At 39.8% G+C, this 23,948-nt stretch overlaps 1 protein-coding gene across 3 annotated transcripts; it reads right to left on the bottom strand.

Moving 5' to 3' along the window:
• On the bottom strand, nucleotides 1-23,948 carry PRDX4 (peroxiredoxin 4). 3 transcript variants are annotated; one of them, XM_047843837.1, is made up of 9 exons: nucleotides 23,529-23,948; nucleotides 20,862-21,008; nucleotides 17,244-17,361; nucleotides 13,815-13,931; nucleotides 11,021-11,143; nucleotides 6,717-6,847; nucleotides 5,670-5,704; nucleotides 973-1,019; nucleotides 1-113 (listed from the first exon to the last, which is right to left on the bottom strand). In XM_047843837.1, exons 1-9 carry the CDS (start codon nucleotides 23,725-23,727, stop codon nucleotides 110-112), a joined length of 921 nt encoding a protein of 306 aa, XP_047699793.1. In that variant the 5' UTR covers nucleotides 23,728-23,948; the 3' UTR covers nucleotides 1-109. The 3 variants fall into 3 exon arrangements, with proteins under 3 accessions (XP_047699793.1, XP_047699791.1, XP_047699794.1); XM_047843835.1 differs by lacking the exon at nucleotides 973-1,019 and having other exon boundaries at nucleotides 23,529-23,946; XM_047843838.1 differs by lacking the exons at nucleotides 973-1,019; nucleotides 23,529-23,948 and having other exon boundaries at nucleotides 20,862-21,199.

Here is a 23,948-nt window from a genome sequence, read left to right as displayed (position 1 = left end):
TGGTAGTAAAACGGTGAGCTTTACTGAGAATTGTCGAGCATGGTAACGTGAGGAAGTATTTTTCAGTTGACTTTATCAAAATACTTCAGTTTTCCAGCTGGATCTGGAATTATCTGTTAAAAGAAAAGCAAATTATTCATTTTAAAAATGTTATTTTTTGTTGAAGTATAATTGATATAAAGTATCCTGTTATTTTCAGGTATATAACATAGGGATTTGATATTTTTATACATTATGAAATGATCCCCACAAGAGGTCTAGTTGCCATCTGTCATCACACAAAATTATTACGTTATAGACTATATTCCTTGTGCTGTACTTTTCATGTCTGTGATTTATGGATTGTATAACTGGAAGTTTGTACCACTTAATCCCCTTCATCTATTTTGCCCATCCCCCAACACAGCTCCCCTCCGGCAACTGCCAGTTTGGTCTCTATTTTTAATAGTCTGGGGTTTTGTTTGTTCATTTGTTTTGCTTTTTAAAGAGTCCACATAGAAGTGAAACCACATGGTATTGGTCTTTCTCTGACTTATTTCACTAGCGTAATACCCCCTAGGACCATCTATGTTGTAAATGTAAAGACTTCATTCTTTTTTATGGCTGAGTATATTCCATTGTCTTTATACACACCACATCTTCCTTATACATTCATTTCTTGATGGATACTTAAGTTGCTTTCATTTCGTGGCTATTATAAATAATGCTGCAGTGAACACAGGGGTACATACATCTCTTAAAATTGGTATTTGCAAATTACTCATTTTAAAAGCCAAAGTGCATCATTAGTAGTCTGGCATGAATTGCCCATCTCTTCACTAAAAAAGATAAACTATGATTTTTATGTCCCAGATTATATCATGTATAAGGAAAAACTGGATTTGTCCTAACTACTAATCTCAGCTATCCAAAAAGGCAAATAATTTGTTAATAAATTAACATCTGTACTCAAGCATCCCCCAATTTACTTACAGATCTTCTCTTGGCCACCAGGCTTTCATGACATCTTCAGGTTTGATCTAATTAAGTCAAACACATTAAGGGAGCATGGCTACAGATGTTAATGTATTTTTTTAAATTTATTTTTCATGTTTTATTTTTTGTCTTTTTTGAGAGACAAAGAGAGACAGAGTGCAAGCAGGGGAGGGGAAGAGAGAGAGGGAGACACAGAATCTGAAGCAGGCTCCAGAGCTGTCCGCACAGAGCCTGATGCGGGACTTGAACCCATGAATGTGAGATCATGACCTGAGCTGAAGTCAGACACTAAACCGAATGAGCCACCCAAGCACCCAGATGTTAATGTATTTTTAAAGTCATCTGCTGATGAAATGTGAGTATGCCACAACCTGAAAGGCAGCAGTGTGTTCAAATGGATTTTTAATTTTTCATTTTCTTAAAAATAATTGACATACAAGAGTATGTGTATTAAATTATTAGTGTATTAAGTTAGTTTAGTGTATTAGTTTCACGTGTATATCATAGTGATTCAGTATATACATTATGAAATGTCACCACAAGTCTAGTTACCATCTGTCCCCATACACAGTTGTTACAATATTACTGACATATTCCCTATGCTGTATTTTTCATCCCCATGACTTATTTTATAACTGAAAGACTACTTTTTTTTTTTTAATTTTTTTTTCAACGTTTATTTATTTTTGGGACAGAGAGAGACAGAGCATGAACGGGGGAGGGGCAGAGAGAGAGGGAGACACAGAATCGGAAACAGGCTCCAGGCTCCGAGCCATCAGCCCAGAGCCTGACGCGGGGCTCGAACTCACGGACCGCAAGATCGTGACCTGGCTGAAGTCGGACGCTTAACCGACTGTGCCACCCAGGCGCCCCTGAAAGACTACTTCTTAATCCCCCTCATGTATTTTGTCCATCCTCCTACTGCTGTCCTCTCTGGCAGTCATTAGTTCTCTGTATCTATGAGTTTCTGTTTTTTTGTTTTTGTTTGTTTTTTTTTTTGTTTTTTTTTGTTTTTGTTTTTTAGATTTTACACACACACACACACACATCTCACGGTATTTGTCCTCCTCTGACTTATTTCACTAGCATAATACCCTCTAGGTCCATCCATGTTCTTGCAGATGGTAAGATTTCATTCTTATTATGACTAATGTTCCATTGTATATATACTACACATTTTGTATCTGTCAAATGGATTTCCTGGAGGTTTGGAATTGCAACCTTTGAATCTCAAACTGCAAAGTAAAAAAAAAAATACTCAAATATGACATGAAGTATTACCTTCAATAACTATTCAGTGAATGTACAAACACTCTGAAAAAAAAAATGTTCCCTCTTTAAAAGCATCACAGCCTTAGAAGATTAGATTTTTTTTGAAATTTCCAATATAATTTGACCTCACATTAACTATGTTATTTGATAGTTACAGGTCAAGTACATCTATCTCTGTACAAAAAGTAACCTATTGTAATCAGTTTACTATAGTTTTATACGCATTTTCTTCAGAATTTTTCTTCAGCATATAATAAACATTACCTAATTTTTCAGGCATCATTTCAAGTATTCTGTGTTTGCCAATATATAACGTCTCTGCATTTAAATTCAATCTGTAAGTACTTGTAGAATAACTACTCTGTGCCAGTAGTGTGCTGGGCAGTGGGGTGTACAAGGATAAGGACATTAAAGTTCCCGCCTTTAAGGCTTGTACAACCATGTGGGGAAGATGTGCGTGTACACGACAGCTTTTGCTGCAACGCACAATATGATCACGTATGACACAGGCCGTGACTGAATGGAGGCTGAGATGGCATCAAGGAAGGCGTCAGAGTGAATGTGGCATTTATGTGAGTCTCAAAAGACGAGAATAATTTGGAGAAGGGAGAAGCTATTCCAGGCTAAAGAGCTGAGCAAAGGCACACAGGTGTGAAAAAGCAGGGCTTATTTTGGGACACACTGAGTGGTGTCACACCGCGGGAGCACAGCGTGCGTGCGTGCGTGCACCGTAGGGAAGAGGGCCTGCGACAGGCTGCTAGATAAGAACAATGCCAAGTATGTGAAGTTGGGCCCACGAGTCCTGGAGGGCTGCTAAAAGAGTCTGCTTTAGAGAGCGATATGCTCTAGGGGGAAGAGAACCTGAGGTCAGGGCAACCCATCAGGAGGCCTGTGCGATACACAGGCGAGAACTGATGGGGACACAGGAAAAATTCATCTCTTTTCAAACTACCCCAAACTAGCTGCCACCCTCACCACAGTCACCAAAGAGGACACATTTGTCACTTACTTCGCTGTGTTCCAATTCTCCATGGCACGTGACACCGGTGTCCCTATTTCCTTCCTTGCAGCCCACCCAATTCCTGCCACACAGGCCCTCTTTATGTTTCCTGAACATGCTAAGCTGGTTCCTGGCCTCAGGGACTTGCCCTTGCTTTTCTTTCTGCACTGCTCTATGCTTCACTCACTCCGTCTGTTCACTCACGTTTCAACTTAAATGTCATCTTTGAAGTCTTTCCTGACCACTTAATCCCCCAGGCCAGACACTACCCCATCAACTCTCATCATCGTGTTTCTCAAAGCATTTGCCATAATCTAAAATTAGCGTTAGAATGTAACTCCAAGGGTGGACTTTGGCTATGGTATTCACTAATAAATACCATCTTCCCATTGTAATAGTTTGAATAGTTGCCATACAGCAGGTGCTCCAGAAATGTCTGTTCAAAGAACGCTCGTAGAATCAGAGTAGAATTGTGGTTGTTGGGCTGGGGGTGGGGGAAATGGGGGATGCCAACCGAAGGGTACAAGCCTTCAGTTTATCTTAAAACTGTAATCTAAAAAATCTAAAAAACTGTATCTAAAAAAACTGTATCTAAAAATGTAATATGCAACACAGTGACTATAGTTAGTAATACGGTTTTGTGTACTTGAAATTTGCTAAGAGGGTAGACCTTAAGCATTTTCACCACACACGAAAGAAGGTTATCTTGTGAGGTGATGGATTTGTTAATTAAGCAGACTGTGGTAATAATTTCACAATGTATGCATATATCAAATCATCACTCATACAGTTTAAATACATATAATTCTATTTGTCAAATATGTCTCAATAAAGCTGAGAATACAAAAAGAATGCCCGAACACAGTATGTGATAACATAACTCATGGTTTTTATCACATTCTCAGAGGGTTTGTGGACCCTCTAAAACTTGATCAAGTGGATAGTCAGTATGTTTTCTGAAATGTAAAATACTCATCCTCTAATACCCTTCGTAGTTAATTTGTACTTCTTGGAAGTTCTTGCTGATCTCAGTACACGCCTGTGATTGACGGTGATGTTATTCATCACTCACTGTTGGTTTTGCTACAGGTCCAGGGGAACATGCCCCCTACCTTGAAAATCCATCCAGAAATGCTTTCTAAGTCTTCTCAGGTGACACCTGCAGCTTCTGATTCATATTTCTATCTGTAAGCCTCACAATCAATAACTGTAAACTAACCTGATGACTAAAGTACCTAGTGCTCAAAGTACCTTTAATGCCTAATTTCATATCTATCTTTGAGATCCATCAGATCTGTGTAAATAAGTTGTACTGTAAATAAATTTGTACTATAACATTAACTCTGATCCCCAAAGGCAATGCTGTTTTGCAAACCCATCAAAAACAGGTTCAAAATCAGTGAAATGTTACTTTACTCAATCTGAGTTAGGTTATAGAGTGAATTTCTACCTCTCATTGTCTAGGATGAATAGTACTTTTTTGTTGGTGTGCTAAAGAAGAAAGTTTTACGGATCTGTATTTTTCTTTTATCCTAAGATAATGATTTCTTCCTCCAATGCTCTAGTATTTGTCAGTTTCCTAACTATAGTTTGTATAAAACTGTTGATCTTTAGTAGATAAACATGTTATTTTAAAAAAGTTCAGACTTTTGGGGTGCCTGGGTGGCGCAGTCGGTTAAGCATCCGACTTCAGCCAGGTCACGATCTCGCGGTCCGTGAGTTCGAGCCCCGCGTCAGGCTCTGGGCTGATGGTTCAGAGCCTGGAGCCTGTTTCCGATTCTGTGTCTCCCTCTCTCTGCCCATCCCCCGTTCATGCTCTGTCTCTCTCTGTCCCAAAAATAAATAAACGTTGAAAAAAAAAATTAAAAAAAAAAAGTTCAGACTTTTTAAAATGTGTCCAAATTTTATTTTGGCCAGAGACTACTTCAGGGATTGTCTATCAATTATATAGCCTCCCTAAATGTAAGGATATACCTGTTTCGATCTTCCTTCAAATGATAAGGAGAGAAGCATTAGCTTCAATGTTATTTAAGCCAGATTTTCTCAAAAGTTTTTACTATAGACAGAAAGGTTTTGCTTGTGACTATTTTCTTTGCCCATAATGTGTAGGAAGAAATTCCATTTATGATCTCTAAGACCTCTGAATTTATTCTACCAGGTCTCCACTGTTCCCTTTTTTTGATGGTGTATTTCTCTGGATACTTGGCTTTAAAATTCATAGCATTAAATCACGTATTCTGCTTTCTCCAGTTTCAGCCACTCTCTCTATAGTCCAAAGAATGCCTGTACTCTTATGATTTCTGTCTATTAATATTTACTTCATTTACAAAATCAAGATAGTTCTATTACAAGGAGAGATTACCGTAAGGTTGGCATTTTTTTTCCCCCACCTATCCCCTTAACAGAAAAATGTTTGACTTACTGTGTCACTACCTGGTTTCCAACCAGCAGGACAGACTGAAAGGAACAAAAATTGGCAAAAAGGTTAAAAACAGATTTCACTTCTCTTCACAACTCTTGGGTTTTGTTTTTCCAAAATGAAACTGAAAATGGAGCCTATAATAATGAGAACGTTTCTAGGCCACTGAACACCTGACTACTGTTAGCTTACCTGTTTGCACCAAGGAATTTCAGTCACGGAGTTTATAAGCAGGTAGCTCATCTATTTCCATTTTTGCCAATTTTGTCTAGTTACATGTACACTATAAGAAACCAAGTTGAGCATTCCTCTAATAAAGTTGGAAGGTTTGGGAATCTGGTGAACTGAAAGGTTGGGGCATGGTAAAAATTTCTCTGAATTTACCGAAACTTCCAATATAAGCTTCTCTTCTGTTTTCTGCAGTATTTTGTAGTGATGTCATAATGTGCTGTTTGCCAAATGAGAGTTTAAAATTACTAGGAAAGTGGGATTTCCCCTTTCTGTGAAATGCACCCTTATCCAGGCACTGAGTTACACTTTGGAAAGGAATATGTAACATATGTTCCACTTTAGCAAAATCTGACCTTTTCTATTTAGCTACTGCAAACACGTGCAGTGAAAGGATAAACTTCTAGATTACTGGTGTGATACCGAATAGCTGAGGAACAAAGCTAAATCAAATCATGTAAACATGAAAATAAAACCTGTATTACTAAATACTGCCAGACAGGCACATTTTAAAGTTTACAGAAACCTAATTTGAAAAATTGCAGTAGCAGAAACTTTTCTCTTTGAGCCCATCCAAAAGGACTGTGCAAATAATGAATATTTTTGCATTTTACCCTGTAAGTAGAATATATTAGTGATATTTTGCTAAAAGCACTTTAAATAATAAATGGATCTGCTCAAAATATCAGGTAATAATTTGAAAACAATCAGAAGACTTTGGAACCATCCACATTACTTTTTGAGTAAGAAACAAAATTAATCAAGCCATAATCTCTCAAATGAAAAAATCAAAAGGCTAAGATGTTTAGAAGGAAAGGGTACCTTCTCCATGTTTGTCAGTGTACTGGAATGCTTGAACCAAACGCAGTGTCTCATCCACTGATCTTCCCACAGGAAGGTCATTCAGAGTAATTTGTCTTAGGATCCCTTTGTCATCAATAATGAAAAGGCCTCTGTAAGACACAAGGGTGGTACAGGTGAGGTCATTCAATCTCAATTAAGACAAGTATTAGTTCATGTGAATCCCTGTGCCATCCACACAGAAGGAAGTTATACAGAACCAATAACATGCTACCTATCTTCCTGACTGGTACAAAAAACACAGGCAAATACAGCACCCCCCTGCCCCCCACACTTACCTACTGTATAATTTGGGATTATCATTGTTAAATGGTAGCTTTAGAAATTTGTTTTTGTTTTTGAAATGGACTGTTGTATTTCCAGTCAAATCTTCACAAGTACTAGGTTTGGGATTTTACTGCACTGTAAGTGAGATTATGAAATTACATAGCAAAGTCTTCCTCTGGGTGAAGATGTGATCCATCTTTCTTATCTCTGACTCTTTAGAAAGTCTTTGTATTTCCTTTTTCAATGGTGGAAAAAGACAGAGTCACCAAAGTTACCTTTCCCTCTAAATGTCTATATGTGTGACTCACTTTAATGGCCGAGGGAATAATTGAGTAGTTTAACCTAAAAGACCTGCCGAAATGGAGTGGTGTTGCAAGAGTTAAAGCAGACTAGAGAAAAACAAAAATTTCCAAAGGACTATTGTCTTTATTTCAGTCAATATGGATTACAACCCAATATTTGGTTTAGAGAAAGATCTCAGGTTAGTAGGGCTAATTGTTTGTGTATGAGTATTAAAAATAATAACAACTATTTTTAATAGAAATACACAGAATTATATACCTCTTACATGAAACTTTATTTCAAAATCACATTAAACATAACTAAAATGTTCCTGCTTATCCTACGATACATTCTTTTAATGAGCACCACGAAGTCTGAACTAACTATAGCTCCGTCTCCTTGGACTAGGTCAACTTGGCCAAATGTGGGGACAAAACTATTAACTACTATTCATATGGGTGTTCTTTCGTGTAGCTACTTTTACGGTAGAAAACGGTTGTCAATGGTGATGAAGTCTATTCTGAAGTGAGCCTGAGCTGAAATTTTGAGCTTACTTCTGTAACGTACATCATACCAACACACACCACAGAGAAACAAACCTGCCCTTTCTTTGGTAGCAAATTCGAGTTCTGTTTTCTTTTAATTTTGCGTATTTTTATCTTTTGTAGACTTTGAGACTAAGACATTTGCCATATTTGGTATAATATATACATATGTCTCTTCCTCAGAGAACAGATAGGTCATTTTTATAAAAAAATCAGAAATTAAAATGACAATATGTATCTCAATAAGAACCTCAGAAACCAAAGGTAGCAGGGCAATGCTTTCAAATGTCTTTCAATCCAGAATTCTATACCTAGTGAAATTGTTAATCGAGCACAAGAGCAGAATAAAAACATTTTCAGGCATGGAAGTCCTCAAGTATTTTACCTTCTAATGACCTTTTTAAAAATATTTTTTAATGTTTATTTATTTTAGAGAGAGAGAGACAGAGTGTGAGCGGGGGAGGGGCAGAGAGAGAGGGAGACACAGAATCCGAAACAGGCTCCAGGCTCTGAGCTGTCAGCACACAGCCCGATGCAGGGCTCATACCCATGAACTGTGAGATCATGATCTGAGCCAAAGTCAGATGCTCGATCAACTGAGCCACCCAGGTGCCGGTCCAATGACCTTTTATTAGGAAGCTACAAGGATGTGCTTCAGCAAAAAAAGAGGGATTAAATAAAGAAGTCAGGCATGGGAGGCTAAAAAGTGGGCATCCAACAGAGAAGAAGCAAAGCAAATTCCCAGGATGCTGGTGCGCAAAGCGCTACGACAGCAGCTGTGGAGCAGGTCTAGAGAGTGGTCAATCTGAACTCAAACAGGAGGATGGAGGTTTCCAGGAAAAACAAATGATATGAAAAATGTAGTATTTAGAGTGGTTACAACTAGCTGGGAAGTTTAGGAAGAATTAGTGATAGGTATATAGAAAACTAAACGAATGAAACAAAAAAGTAGTAGTTTATTAGCCACAATAAAATAACAAAAAGTTTACTAGAAGGGAAATGTAAACCCTAGGACACTACACTTAAGAGCTTAGCAGTGAACAATACTTATATAAAAAAAATAAATACTGGCTTAATCCACAATTACCACATATTACACAAGATAAGATAAGTTTGGGGATGGTGTAAGAAAGTACTATTTACCATTATAAATAATGTCAAAATTGATAAATTCAGAAAAAGTACAGGAGTTGGAAGTATGGAGATAAATAGTAAAAGCAGTAGCTAAAGAATTGAAAGCAGTTTCCTCCAGAAGCAGCACTAGGAGTAGGGAGGGGATTGTTGCCTAAGACAGTCTGACTTTTGGGGTGCTTGGGTGGTTCAGTCAGTGAGCATCTAACTTCGGCTCAGGTCATGATCTCATGATTCGTGGGTTTGAGCCTCGCATAGGGCTCTGTGGTGACAGCTCAGAGCCTGAAGCCTGCTTCAGATTCTGTGTCTCCCTCTCTCTCTGCCCTTCCCCTGCTCATGCTCTCACTCTCTCAAAAATGAATAAACAAACAAAAAAGACAATCTGACTTTTTTTAAAAAATTTTTTTAACGTTTATTTTTGAGACAGAGCATGAACAGGGGAGGGTCAGAGAGAGAGGGAGACACAGAATCTGAAACGGGCTCCAGGCTCTGAGCTGTCAGCACAGAGCCCGATGCGGGGCTCGAACTCACGGACCGTGAGATCATGACCTGAGCTGAAGTTGGACGCTTAACCAACTGAGCCACCGGGGCGCCCCCTGACTTTTTTTTTTTTTTTTTTTTTTTTTTTTGCCCCCTGACTTTTAAAAACTATGTGCATGTATTTCTTTGATGAAAATAAAAAATGTAAAAAGAAACTACAAAATAGCTAGTATTAGATAATTTTACTCGGTTAGTATTCAAAGAATTCCAAATTAAAAAAAATTATTTTGAATGTTTATTTTTGAGAGGGAGAGAGAGCGCTAGTGAGTGAGCGAGCAGGAGCCGGGGAGGGGCAGAGAGAGAGAGAGAGAGAGAGAGACACACACAGAATCTGAAGCAGGCTCCAGGCTCCGAGCTGTCAGCACAGAGCCCGACACGGGGCTCGAATTCACGAACTGTAAGATCATGACCTGAACCGAAGTCGGACACTCAACCGACTGAGCCACCCAGGCGTCCCTAAATAATTCCAAATTTTAAAACAGCTTCAATCTTTTTAGTGGCATTTTACTTTCTGTGAATTAACTTAGTAATAAACTATGAAAGGAGAGAATATTAAAGACTTGGCGAGTAGAAAAAAAGAAACTATTGGTAGTGACACATGATATAATATGAAGGAACCTTGGAAACATTGTGCTAAGTGAAAGAGGATAGTCATAAAAAAGCACACAGTGTAGGATTCCATTTATATGAAATGTCCAGAATAGGCAACCACAGAGACATGAAGTAGGTAAGTGGTTGGCTGCCCAGGGCCAGGGTGGGGGGACTGGGGAAAGGGAGAATAACTGCTAAGGGGTGTGGGGTTTCTTTTTAGAGTAATGAAAATGTTCTAAAATTGACTGTAGTGATGGCTGCACAACTCTCCGGGTATACTAGAAACCCCGGAATAGTATGCTTTAAATGGGTGAGTTGTGTGTGAATTAGATCTCCATAAAGCTGTTATAAAAAACAGAGGATTATAAAATACTGACATCTTCACATAAACATTTTAAAAAAGAAACTATTCTCACTGCAACGCAAATTGACACTATAATTATAACAAAATCACAGCTGTTCTAAAGTTGCCCTTTTTTCAAAGACTTACAGTGGTGTTTTCTTAATTTTTCCCACTCCTCAAGGCACAAGTCTGCTAAATACTATGATACTTGTATTTGGAAAAACCATTACTGGCGTCATTTTAGAAATAGAAAAGAGGAGAAAGAAACAGATAAGGAGTTTGGGTACTGGGGTTCGAGTGTGGGCTCTGCCATTAATTATTTAACTTTGGCTAAGTTCATAGAATTCTATGAATCTGTTTATCTGTGAAATGACAGAGCTTCCAGCTCTAACAGTCTATGATAACTCACAGAGTTTAAGTAGGGCACTCGCCAATTATTTTAAAACACTACAACATTTTTGCAAATAGAGCAAATAATACTTCTTGCCTTGCATCTTCTAACTCCATTTTAAGGAGGATTACAAATATATCTGGATTTGTCCTAATATAAAACCACTGAAAGGTACCTAAGAGTGTGGCCTGAGTCCTCCAGATAAACGCCATAGTCCTTTGAGATTTGATGATTCAGATCTGAAAGAAGTGGAATCTTTATTGGCCCAAGTCCTCCTTGTCTTCGAGGGGTATTAATCCTGTAACAAACAGAACATTTACCTCTCAGAGCTAAGCAAATGGCATGTATCCAAACAGCACTCTTTCTCTGCAGACACATACAAATGAATGAACGCACAACACACACATTCTTTCTCTAATGAAAACAGGTTAATATACATTCTATTTTTTGCCTTTACTCCCCAGTTAATATGTTCATTTCTTTTAAACACTAAATATGGAGACACATATCACATTTTTTTTAAAATTTTTTTTTAATTTATTTTTGGGACAGAGAGAGACAGAGCATGAATGGGGGAGGGGCAGAGAGAGAGGGAGACACAGAATCGGAAACAGGCTCCAGGCTCTGAGCCATCAGCCCAGAGCCTGACGCGGGGCTCGAACTCTCGGACCGCGAGATCGTGACCTGGCTGAAGTCGGACGCTTAACCGACTGCGCCACCCAGGCGCCCCTACATATCACATTTTTAATGTGTTGACACAGTGTTTTTTATTTATCTATATTCGTAGACATTTAAACTGTTTCAGTTTTTCTTTTGCTTTTATAAACACTGCCGGAAACATTTCTGTATTCTCAGCTTTGTACACCTGTCTGATTAATTCCTTCTTAGAAGAGGAACTGATGGATCAAAGGATATACACTGTCCTAAGTATAACCTTAGAATTGTGATCACAAGACAAAACCTTGAGAAGAACAATAAAACTAGATAATATTTTAATATTCTTAGACACAAAGAAATGCAAAGTCCATTTAAAGCAGCAAAGTAAGTCAGTCACAAAGTCAGACACATCAACCTTCAGATTTAGGTATTCTTTTTTTTTTAAGTATTCTTTTGAAACCAGGGAAAGTCAGCTGGTGTCCCAATGGGAAGGCACTGACATAGGAGCTGGAAAACAGGGAAATACTGCTTCAGATGTCTGCAGCCCCAGTTCCGACACCCAAGTAGAAATTTCTGGTTGATATGAATCCTATCCAGCTGAGACTGCATCCCCCCAAATTCCTTGAGAAACCAATGCCAAATTATTTGGGATGACCTAAGTTTTTCCTTAGTGGATTTGTGTTGGAACCTACAAAGATTTAGAATTACTACAGAAGTGACAAAGCAAATTAAACCCATGGTTTTCGCTTTGTGGTTCCTATTGAAAATGTGTAATGTGAAATTTTATTCAGTTTATAAATTGTAAAGAAACATTTAAAATATTTTTTTCAATGTTTGTTTATTTTTGAGAGAGAGAGAGCAAGAAGGGGTGGGGCAGAGAGAGAGGGAGACACAGAATCTGAAGCAGGCTCCAGGCTCTAAGCTGTCAGCACAGAGCCTGACGTGGGGCTCGAACTCATGGACCGTGAGATCATGACCTGAGCTGAAGTAGGACACTTAACCGACTGAGTCACCCAGGTGCCCCAAGAAACATTTTAAGTAGTAAAAAATAGTAAAGAAACATTTTAAAAGGATTTAAAATATATTTTCAAGAATTATTACTTAAGTTTTGGAAGTTTTATCTCAAAGTTGAGATAAAGGAAATAAAATATATTAAATATGTAACTGCATTTAAAAATACTTGAGATAATTACTTAAGAAAATATAAATTGTAGCTCCTGCACCAATTAATATTTTAGTTATATATGTGTATATATAATTATAAATACAGAAAAAGATGTTTTGAATTTTTCACTTTAATGAATTGAATATTAACTTTTAAAACCAAAAATATTTCTGTACCATCTTTATTGTGCATAAAATTTTGTGCACAGAATTTTGGACATGCAAAATTCACATAAACACACACATTTCAGCTTGTAAAACACACTGCCTAATTGCTCTCCAGAAATGCTAAACCTACTGTGTGTGTGGGAAAAGAATGACACCTTTGTCATCACTGGATGAAATTTTTCAATATTTGAAATTTTGGCCAATCAGGGAAAAAAATGGCATCTCTTGTCATTTTAATTTACAATTCTTTGCAATTAATTAGGTGAAACACCTTTTCACATTTAATGAATTAAAAAATTATTTACAAAATCAAGAAAATATAATTTTTCAAGATATAATTATCTTGAAAAATAATTATAAAAACTATTTTGAGTTTGACTTAGTATTAGACAACTATATAAGAGAAAAATGGAATTATAAAGAATTTTTTTTCTTCCAGTTTAAGGCTACCCAGTTTGTCATAATAAAGTAATCATACATTTCAGTGGTTTCTGCTGAAACCATTGGATATCTGCTGAAACCATATGGATATTATGTCTTTTGCACTGAACTTTTTTATTTAAAGAAAAATTTTTTTTAATGTTTATTTATTTTTCAGAGAGAGAGAGCATGAGTGGAGGAGGGGAAGAGAGAGACGGGGAGACACAGAATCTGAAGCAGGCTCCAAGCTCTGTGCTGTCAGCACAGAGCCCGACGTGGGGCTCCAAGTCACAAACTATGAGATCATGACCTGAGTGGAAGTTGGACGCTTAACCGACTGAGCCACCCAGGTGCCCCTGCAATGAACTTTTTTTTTTCCACTCTGGAAATGTCCTATGAAATCTGTAAGCACTTTTACCATAACTTCATTGAACTAGCAGCTCTCAGATAATTCTACTTCCAAACTGATAACTATATTCCTGTCACATTAAGAGTTGTCTGCCCATAATTTAAAAGTAAATCCATTCCTTTTCCTACCAATCTAAGTGTAAGATACTGACCAGGCCAAATGGGTAAACTGTGAATCGACAGAGCATGCTACGACTTCAGCGTTGATAGATCTGAATTCTTCAATTCTGTCACCAAAGGCGATGATTTCAGTTGGACACACAAAAGTGCTGAAAGTTAAAAAAAAAATATGTCGGTATTCTCAAAATACGCATGTACCTAAAGTTTCAAATGACTTAGTTGTTATAAACACCTTTAGCATATAAAAACACATATTAAGAACAACTTCAGGGGTGCTTGGCTGGCTCTGTTGGTAGAGCACGCAACTCTGAATGTCACAGTTGTGAGTTCGAACCCCACATTGGGTGGAGAGATTACTTAAAAAAATAAAATCTTACAAAAACCAATTTTTATATATGAACACTGTCAAGATGCAGCTGTCTAAAAGACTGTCATTTGATCACATATCATTTAATTAAGAAAAGTATATTGCAGAGTCCCCAATTACATCTCAATGAACTGTATTTTTATAACCTAATGGATCGGTGGTCAACCAATATCCCCTTCTCCCTTACGGCAGCACCTCCTCTCCCTTCATTTGCTTTTATTTAACAATGATTTATATAGTACCTTATAGCTTTCAAAGATGTATACAAATTTTACATCATTCCCTTTTTTAAATATTTCTATACCACCCCTATGAGCTAGATGCATGATGTTTATTTTAGAGATGAGGAAATCTCTTCCATCCCCCTCCCTTTCTTGATAAGGTCCTCTTCTACCCTGTCTCCCCATCCTGTTGTCAGAAGGGCATGTTTAGAGAATATTACCTCAGGGTATTATTTTCCAAACCATGGTAAGGAATACTGAAGCCAATTTACTGAGTTCTAACTAACATTTTAAAAAAGTGGAATAGAAAATACGAGAATACATTATATACAGTAAGGGTGTTATGAAACATATATATGTACAAGTGCATATATATGTGTGTTCAGGAGTGATATTAAAAATATTTAATAACCTTAACTCAAAGTTGGCTTTAGCTCTGGAGGTTTCTTGAAGGGACCAGGTGGGAGGGGACTGGGAAAGTGGCTATTTACCATCTGGTACGGAAGTGTTTCAGTACTGTAATGAGCATGGCTGTAATGGTGCTTACAGACTGAATGTTACCCTGTATGTACATGGAGTGTATTGGGTGGCAATGAAAACTGTATTTCATACTGTGTGTCGTGGTCAAGAAAGTTAGAAGAACACAGACTTAGGGGACAAATTCCTACCACAGCCCAAAGCAGGCTTTTCAAATGTTTCAGTTGTTCAAATGTAGAACTGCCACATGCAAAGCAGAAAGTTCTAATGTAGATGTTGTCTCTGGAAACCTAGGCTAAGATATATATATTTTTTAAATTTTTTATTTTTGAGAGAGAGAAGCACAAGTGGGGGAGGGGCAGAGAGAGAGGGAGACACAGAATCCGAAGTAGGCTCTCTGACAGCTCAGAGCCTGATGCGGAGCTTGAACCCACAAACCGTGAGATCACGACCTGAGCTAAAGTCGGATGATTAACTGACTGAGCCACCCAGGCACCCTGATATGTATTGTTTTGAAAGTATTTATTTATTTATTTATTTAGAGACAAGAGACAGCACGAGCAGGGAAGGGGCAGAGAGAGGGAGAGAGAGAATCCCAAGCAGGCTCTGCACTGTGCAGAGCCTGACGGAGGGCTCGAACCCATGAACTATGAGATCATGACCTGAGCCGAAACCAAGAGTTGGATGGTCAACTGACTGAGCCACCCAGGCGCTCCTATGACATGTATTTTTAACATATTCCAAAAGGTAGGTACGGTCAGCCCCTGCTTTCCTTCCTATTATTCAAAGAAATGCTATGTAGAGACACATTTATTCAACTTCTTAGTGAAGACAGAGAAAAAGTTCTGACTGAAAACTGAATATGACTTCTGTGCTTGCAGATTGTGGCAAATGCCCGAGAATTCTTCCTTTCTAACCAGGCCCAATCTGGCATTACATAGAAACAGAAAAAAGTGATCTTAGCTCTTTGCCCCAGAAGGCCATTGGTAACATCATGTTCTATATGTCTTATTCATTATGGGGTTTTAAGTAACACTGGCAGAAACAGAGGCTATTTGTCTGCTATGTTAGACTAATTTCAAAATTCACGTGTAGCGTCATATATATTCAACAGACGTGTTAACTTATTCATTTTAGAACATGAATTTAGTAGGCCTATCATTTTTATATATTAAAATTTCTACTTCCGGCTTCTATTAGAAATTAAGTTACATCATACACTGTAGCTAGTCAGGCCACAATACAAATTGATTAGAAAGAAGCAAGTTCTTACTAATTTAAAAGATTATGTATTATCCAGATTTATGACTTGTTTTATTCTCAATGTACTAATTTTCCTTAGAATTTTTCCTATTTGGATTACAGAAGGGGTCAGCAAACTTCAGTCAACAGGCCAAATCCAGCTTATCTTATTTTTTGTAAATAAACTTTCAATAGAAGACAATATTCATTCATTTATATGTGGTCAATGGCTGTTTTTTGTGCTACAATGACAAAGCTGAGTAGTTGCAATAGAGATCACAAGACTAAAATATTTTCTACGTGGCCCAGTATAGAAAAAGTTTGCCGACCTGTGGCCTAGGGACCACCTATAGCGATGAGCTGAAATACATCCTCCCTGTAAGGTTAAGGTTTTACTTATATAGTTCTACATTAGTCCTAATGGAAAAAATACCTTAATATACAGTGGCAAAGACAGAAGAAACTTCTACTTTTTGTAACCAAAAAATACATTCAAACAGGAAAAAGATAAACTCAAGACAACTCTCTTTTTGGTATCTTCACTTTCATGGAATTTGAAAAACACTCCAGATAAAATTATATCATTGATAAGACTATAGCTGTAAAGAGTATTTGAGTCAACTTTCTATCTAAAAAGTACTCAATGTCAGAGTTAAAGAGAAAATTCCCCCCAATGACCATAATTTATATTACTAGGCATTATTCCTCAGGCATATGCAGTATTTTCAGGAAAATATTCAAATCACAGGAAAGCAGTATACACAGCAAAGAATAAATATTATAAAATCATAGTTAAATGGCATCAGTATTGTAAAGGGCTAATTTTCTAGTTAACAGAGATACATTAAACAGACTTGTGGCACAAGTCTAGCTATTAATTGCTTTCTAAAATATTCATTTTCTTGCCTTAGCAGGAAGCCTTCCTTTCTTTAATGATTACGTTACGATAACACAATCATGTAGATTTAAGTATAACGTATTGGGGTCAGTGGGTTATGGGTCTGAAATACATGGCAGATGTTACCTTCTTGAAAAAAATTCATCTTGGCTTGCCTTTTAAGAACCAAGAGCTAAATTAAATAATTTCTATTTGATGTTCTCGAATAATGATTGATAATGACTGACGTTTTACTACTTGTACCTGTATTACTTACAAATCAAGGGGGTAGAAGAAAAAAACCAGGTATTTCCCATGATAGTCAGTTAACTTGAGCTCCTTGAACTCTCCATTTATCACAGCTGTTCCTTCCCAATAAGGCGCTGGCTTGGAAACTAAGAAAGAAAAATATATGAAGTTCTAGAACAATGAGAAAATCGGTGAGAGGACAGAAAGACATCTTCAGGAAATTACTAAAAATCAAGGATTCTAAACCTTTGGACCTCTTTAGCAGTCTGGTGAAGCTTATGGACTTTTTCTAAGAACAGTGTTATTGAATGCATAGAACAAAATATATAGAATTACAAAGGAAACTAATTACATTGAAATGTAATGATGAAAATAATAAAAAGCAAATTGGTGATATAGTAATGCATGTACCCTTTTATTAACACTTTAAAACTGCAAGATCTAGCAGTGGTCTCATAACTGTCCAAGATAATGATGAGCGTAAATTTTGTTTCAGGATACCTGCAATGATGTGGCAGAAGAACATCTGTGATTCTCTTGGCAACAGGTATAAGCAAGTACTGCTAAAGCTAATATGATTTGTTGCTGATGTTTATAATGGAAGGAAATGCTAAATTTCAGTTGGAGGTTAGTGAAACTAAAGACTTTGTTTTTCTTTTTTTTAATCTTTATTTTTCAGAGAGAGAGAGAGGGAGAGAGGGAGGGAGAGGGAGGGGGGGAGAGAGAGAGAGAGATTGGGAGAGAGAGAGAGATTGAGAGAGAGAGAGAGAACGAACAAACGGTGGAGGGGCAGAGAGGGCCAGAGAGAATCCCAAGCAGGCTCTGTGCTGGAGCCTGACACGGGTCTCCTTCTCACTAACTGTGAGACCACGACCTGAGCCGAAATCAAGAGTCATATGCCTAAGTGACTGAGCCACAAGACTTTGTCTTTCTATTTATGCTCACAGACCCCATATATTCCATCCCTGCACTAAACCCTACTGGATGCTTCACTATATAGCCCCTCCAAGTTTATAATTAGATTATCCTTTCTCTAATGGTAGTCTTTTAGATGTACTCATGTAAATGTTTGTCCAGTTTCTCACATACACACAGAAGACCTGCTGCCACACTCTGCAAATATGTCAGGTGAGAAGTGTAAAATCCCAGACCATGGGATTATTTTCCCAGGGGGCTCTGAAACAGGAGACACCCCTTAACAGTTTCAACTGACCTGACAGAAACTGAACAGTCTGTGCTGCTCTCTTGTAAGGGCATGCTGTAATTCTAGCCAACATGACGTACCTTCATCTTCTGTTAACACGTTCACAGGGCACTTAAACTTTCATAACCATTACATACACTGAAGTCAATACTTGCTTCCAAGTTTGACTATAAGGTTCCTAGAAAGTAAGGCTTAACAATAGTCAGCACTTTTGATCACTCTGAAAATAGAGACAAACTTAAGATGAATTTCTCTGCAAAGTTAATATATAACACATGATGATTTATCTTGAGCCAGCAGCCTACCTCATATAGATACCCTGATCTAATTCGGTAAAGGCCAGAAGGGAGAAGTGGATAGGAGAAGGAAAAGTGGATAGGAGAAGGAGAAGGATAGGGAAAACCAAATTTGAAAAATAATTTTTTTCTGAAAATTCTGATCTTGGAAATTTTGGGGTTTTGACTCAAGAACTGCAGTGTTCTAATAGTTTTTTTTGATGGCATCTTTAGGGTTTTGTATATGTAGTATCATGCCATCTCCAAATAGGGAAAGTTCTGTTCAAAAGAAAAAAACTCATCAATTTCTAGGGCAAAAATACTGCAATTACTTTATTAAGATCTATAAATGGAATTCCCAAAGCAACCCCTTGTATTTGTTAAAAAACAAAAATTGTCCGGAATATAAATGGCAGAGTTAACAAAGAATCTGGCAAGTGCAGAGCAGTAAAGAAGAACGTTGAAATTCCTTCTTCCCATATCCCCCATCAATTTAACTACTGTTAACATTTTGATGTGTTTTTTTCCATTCTTTTTTAAACACACAAATTTGGATCATGTTGCACCTGATTTTAAAAAGGGACCAGCAATGAGAACTGAGTAATATATGGAAAGTGTTGAATCACGGTATTGTACACCGAAAACATATAACTCTGTATGTTAACTACACTGGAATTAAAATTAAAAAGGGAGGGAATAGTAAGTCATGAAAGGCTTTTCATGTTACTGAAATTAATTCAAAATTATTTAAAATTTAATGGCTCTATAATATTCTTTTATGAGTAAAAGTCCTCATAGCTTTAATTCTAGATAGGCCTACATGTGACACGGAAATGTGGCAAACATCTAAACTTTGAAAAAGTAAATCTATTTAAAGGGAAAGAGAAATCTATTATTACCATTTATTTGCTTCTATAAGCAGACCTTGATGGGATTTGTTTCTTATGGGAAATTTATGTAATGCCAGTAAATACTTAACTGACTGACATATTTCAAAATATCTTCCCAAACCAAGTAAAAGCAACAGGACTTGTAAATACTTTGATTTTTAAAAGTGCAAGGCTGGCTTTTTAAAAATAAAAATCTAAAAGTACCTTTGTTAACTTTCAGTAGGAAAGAACTGCAAATGTGTAAGAAGGCAAAATAGTTTTTCTCACTTCTCACTCCCACTCCATCCTAAGTCAAAACAACATCCCGTTTTACACTGGGGATTCGTAATCGTGAAGCTTTACTTTTGTCACTGAATACAGGCATGAAACAGACTGTAACGGAACCAAATATACATCTACAGAATTGCCAAGTGATCCATAGTAAAAACTGGTTATTTAAAAGCAAGCCATAGTCTTTATCCTTTAACTCCTGGCCACTTCTTTTTGGCCAGTCTTAACATCCAGATGCAGCAGGCCACAACTTTCTCAGTATCTATTTAGTCTGACGTGTCCTTCCTGAAAGTGGTCATTAGTTGTGTACACTGGACAGAAATACAAATAATCAAAAGCCAAACTGGCAGGACACAAATTTGCCACGTGGTTTATCATCAACCCAAATGCATTACTTCCAACCTCGGTTTTTCCGTTTTCCTACAAAGAGCTTCCAAAGTACACCCTGTAACAAGCTCTTCATTTCTGAGAAACAAAGAATACCCATTACCTATACAGGTTTTGGGGAAGGTGGGTTTTAATATCCTTTATAAGATGCAATAACAGAAAAAGAAAGAAAAAGGAAAGTTTTGCCCTCCTGAGCATTTTGGTTAGTCACTTTTCTGTTTAAACTTTCTGCGAACCATTATTCAACTTCTCAATATATTCTTCCCTGAAATAGTGCTTGAAAATAGACACGATGTGCTGCTGGCACTTTTCGATGTTTGAGGAAGCGTTTCAGTTTGCACAACATCCTGATGCCTACAAACTCGGCACCCCTCCTTCCCTCATCTGCGGCTTTGGGGTAACCACCACTTCTTCCAAAATCTGATTCGGGGAACCCCTCTCCGTACCCCCTCCCCCAGGGAGGCAGGCCCGCCGGGGGACCTAAGGCCACCTAGAGGGTGCCGCCCAAGCCAGGCCCCCAGGTGGCAACCGAAACACGGGTGCACGTGTCTCCAGGCCCTCTCCACCTCCCGCTTTCCTGTGCCACCCGTTACCCTCCCTCTTGGCGGGGCACCACCTACTCTTGGCTTTGCTGAGGTGCAGGGAGTGATCAGCGGCCGAAACCCGGGACGTCTCCCCTGGGTACACTTGTCCACCCGCGTAGAAGTGACACTCTTCTTCGCGGGTTCGGGGCCTCTCCTCTGCCTCCCAGGCCCGCAGAGCTCCGGCTGGCAGCAAGAAGAACAGCAGGGGCAGCATGAGCAGTCTTCGGCTCCGGCCAGAGGCCGGAGTGGTCGTGGCTAGCGGCGGCGGCAGCGCCTCCATGACCACGCGAGCGCAAACACACGTCCCTAGGCGCGAGCGCGACTTATCCCGCCGCCAGGCGGCTACAGTCCGCGCCGGACGCCCGCGTGAGTCGGGGCGCGGCCTCGCGAGACCTGCTCCGCCCCTCCCGCCCTCCTGCACCCGCCCTATTCCCCGCTCCCCCACCCCCCGCCCCCCGCCACGTGGGCTCCAGCCCCGCCTGCTCGCCCCCGGCTGGCGTTTGCGCTTGCGCCCCAGGGCGGGCCGGGGCGAGAGCTTACTTAGCCCAACTCTGGGAACCAAGGCCGCTCGGAGGCGTCGTGCGTGAGGGTCCTGAAGCGCCACTGCCCTCCTCCCCCGCGGTACAGTTTTCTATATCCTTCCATGCCCATCTCTTTCATAGAGCCTCACCGTCACACACCACCCTAAAGTGAAACTAACCTATCTGCCTTTGAATGGCTCGCATTTTATACTTCGAACAGTTACTTGGTTTTCCCTTGAAGTGATGGGTTTGTGAAAAGTGCCATGACTATCCACTCTAGCTGCAGCACTTTTAAGTCACCAGAAAACTTGGAGAAGAGAGATCTAGCCTTTTACTCTTCTCAAGCAGGAAAGGGCAAACCGGAGGTTTGGTGACTTAAAGTTGTCTCAAAGGTGTTTTGTTTTGTTTTTAAATTAAGACTTGAAAAGTTCCCAGAAAAGCAGACTTTTCTCCCAGCACAGTGTTGTTCCGTCTTCTGATAATTACCCCATCATATTACAGGAGGATCCCGTCTATTTTCCTGCGAGCTCTTGGCATCTTTCTGAAACCCGCAGAAGTCACCGTGTTTTGCCTCTGTTACACTGTCAAGCTCCCTGGGGTTGAAATCGATGTTTAATTCATCTTTTGTTTCCCAAGGCACCTGGCACTCTGCGACCATTTGCTATTGTAAGCGCTTGATTTTCTAAATGACCCCTAATGTTCCCAACAGTCTTAGTTTTCAGATGCTTTGGCATATTATAGCTGCTACTTGTGACAGTCCTTTGAGGCAGATAGGACACCTAATTTTTCCAAACTCAAGCCTTACCCCCAGTCCAGCCTATTATATACCTCGGAAGAGTTTGAGTTTGATGGGAATAGGGCTAAAGGTTCCTGGTATCCTACTCCCTCCGCTGCTCCTTCAGGCCCCCAGTCCCTTCCCCTGCCCCTGTCCGCCCCTCCCCTTCTCCCGCCCCCCCCCCTCCCCCGCACTCCCGCGGGTGTTTGCGCTTGTGCTCTGGGGCAGGCCTCGGCTGCCACGTGGTGCCCAACTCCAGGAAGACTGCTTTGTGGCGTCCATGGTGAGTGGTCTCCCGTCTTCCTGCCCTCCTTCCCGCCTGCCTTCAGCATTGCTCATCCTTGCAGGCCCAGGTCTTCGGAAAGCTTCGCTGGAGATGGTCTCCCACCATTGGTGAGCTGGTGACTGGTCTTCTGCAGTCAGCGCTGTTTTAGATCCTCATCCTTTGGCACCCACCTAACCCACAAAGCTTCGCTACCGCGCGCCATCCTGTCTCGTCACCAAAAGCTGAAATGAACCATTCTGCTTTGGAATGGCTTGCATTTTATACCTTTAACAGACATTTACTTTCCTTTTCCTTGGAGTGAGCTGGGTGAATAGTGATCACTCCCCTCTCCTGTTGTATCCCTTTTCAGTCCTGGGAAACCTTGAAGAAAGGTCTAACCTGAAAAGCAGTATCTCGAGACTATTTATTCTTTTCCAGTGGGAAAGGCACTCTTTCAGCAGGAAGGGCACAGAGGTGACTTAAGCTTGTCTCAAGGTGTGTATAATTTTTAAAAATTAAGACTTGGTAAGTTCCCAGAGAACCCTTTCTCCCAGCACAGCGTTGTTCCATCCTCTGACAATTAACCCCATCACTCACCCATTTGCTAGGATGGTAAGTGAGAACTGGGGGGAGGAGACATGAGGTATACCAGAAAGACAGGGGCCACTGGCAGCCCTTATGCCCCCTGTGAGTCCTGTCTTCCTGTGAACTCTTGTCATCCTTCTGAATCTCACAGAAGCCATCCTAACAGTTTGTCTTTCCTCTCCTAGACTGTCAGCTCCCTGGAGTTGAAATTGATGATGAATTCATCTGTTTCCCAAGGCACCTGGCACTCTTGTGAGCACTTGACTTACTAGTATGTGTGCTGCCAAAGTGAGCATAGCACTTGATTTTCTAAATGACACCTACTATTCCTAACTGCCTTGGTTTCCAGTTACTTTCACATATTATATCTTTGCTCCTCGTGACAACCCTTTGAGGCAGATAGAAAACCTTCCCTTTCAGACTCCTCTCTCACCCCAGTCCTGCCCATTGTATGCTTTGGTTTTTGTTTCCCAACACCCCTTTCCTATGGGCAAAGGAGGAAAATATGAAGCCACCTCCCTTTTCTGAGGTGGGGGTCTGGGGAAGCTTGTCCTTACCCATGACGTTGTCTGGCAAGTCTTGACTTTCGGACGGCCCATGGGCAGGAGTCCTTTGACGAGGTTGCTCTCGTTGTTCCCATTCTCCTTCCCTGACCTCCTGTTCCACGTGGAAGGGGAGTGGGGCCCGAGGGGTTCGGGACTGATTCCCAGGGATTCGGCTCAGGCCTATGCCCCGAGGTCGGCTTCGGTGATCCATGTTGACTGCTAATCAGCCAACAAGCCTCAGAGAATTCTAGGCCCTAGGTTGGGCCTCTTAGTTTGAGAACTGGGAGAGGAAACTTGAGTGTTATGCCCTGGCACCTCTGCTCTGGGCTGAGCTGAGGTGCCCCAGTTGACAGCAGGGGCTGCCCACCAAGTGGGCCCCAGCGAACCTCCTGCCCACTGGAGAGAGTGGCCAGGTCGGCCAGCTCTCAGGCA

Source organism: Prionailurus viverrinus, chromosome X (assembly GCF_022837055.1).
Source record: "Prionailurus viverrinus isolate Anna chromosome X, UM_Priviv_1.0, whole genome shotgun sequence".
Classification (NCBI taxonomy): Eukaryota; Metazoa; Chordata; class Mammalia; order Carnivora; family Felidae; genus Prionailurus; species Prionailurus viverrinus.
This window is presented reverse-complemented; position numbering and strand designations above follow the sequence as displayed.

What these genes read in the sequence shown, in the direction of transcription:
- PRDX4 (XM_047843837.1), bottom strand. Translation starts at nt 23,727, where the DNA reads ATGGATCACCGAAGCCGACCTCGGGGCATAGGCCTGAGCCGAATCCCT. An exon ending in CTTGCCAGACAACGTCATGG is followed by an intron (nt 21,009 to 23,528) that starts GTAAGGACAAGC and finishes TCTTGCTGCCAG; the next exon opens with CCGGAGCTCTGCGGGCCTGG. An exon ending in GACTCAGGCCACACTCTTAG is followed by an intron (nt 6,848 to 11,020) that starts GTACCTTTCAGT and finishes TGTGTCTTACAG; the next exon opens with AGGCCTTTTCATTATTGATG.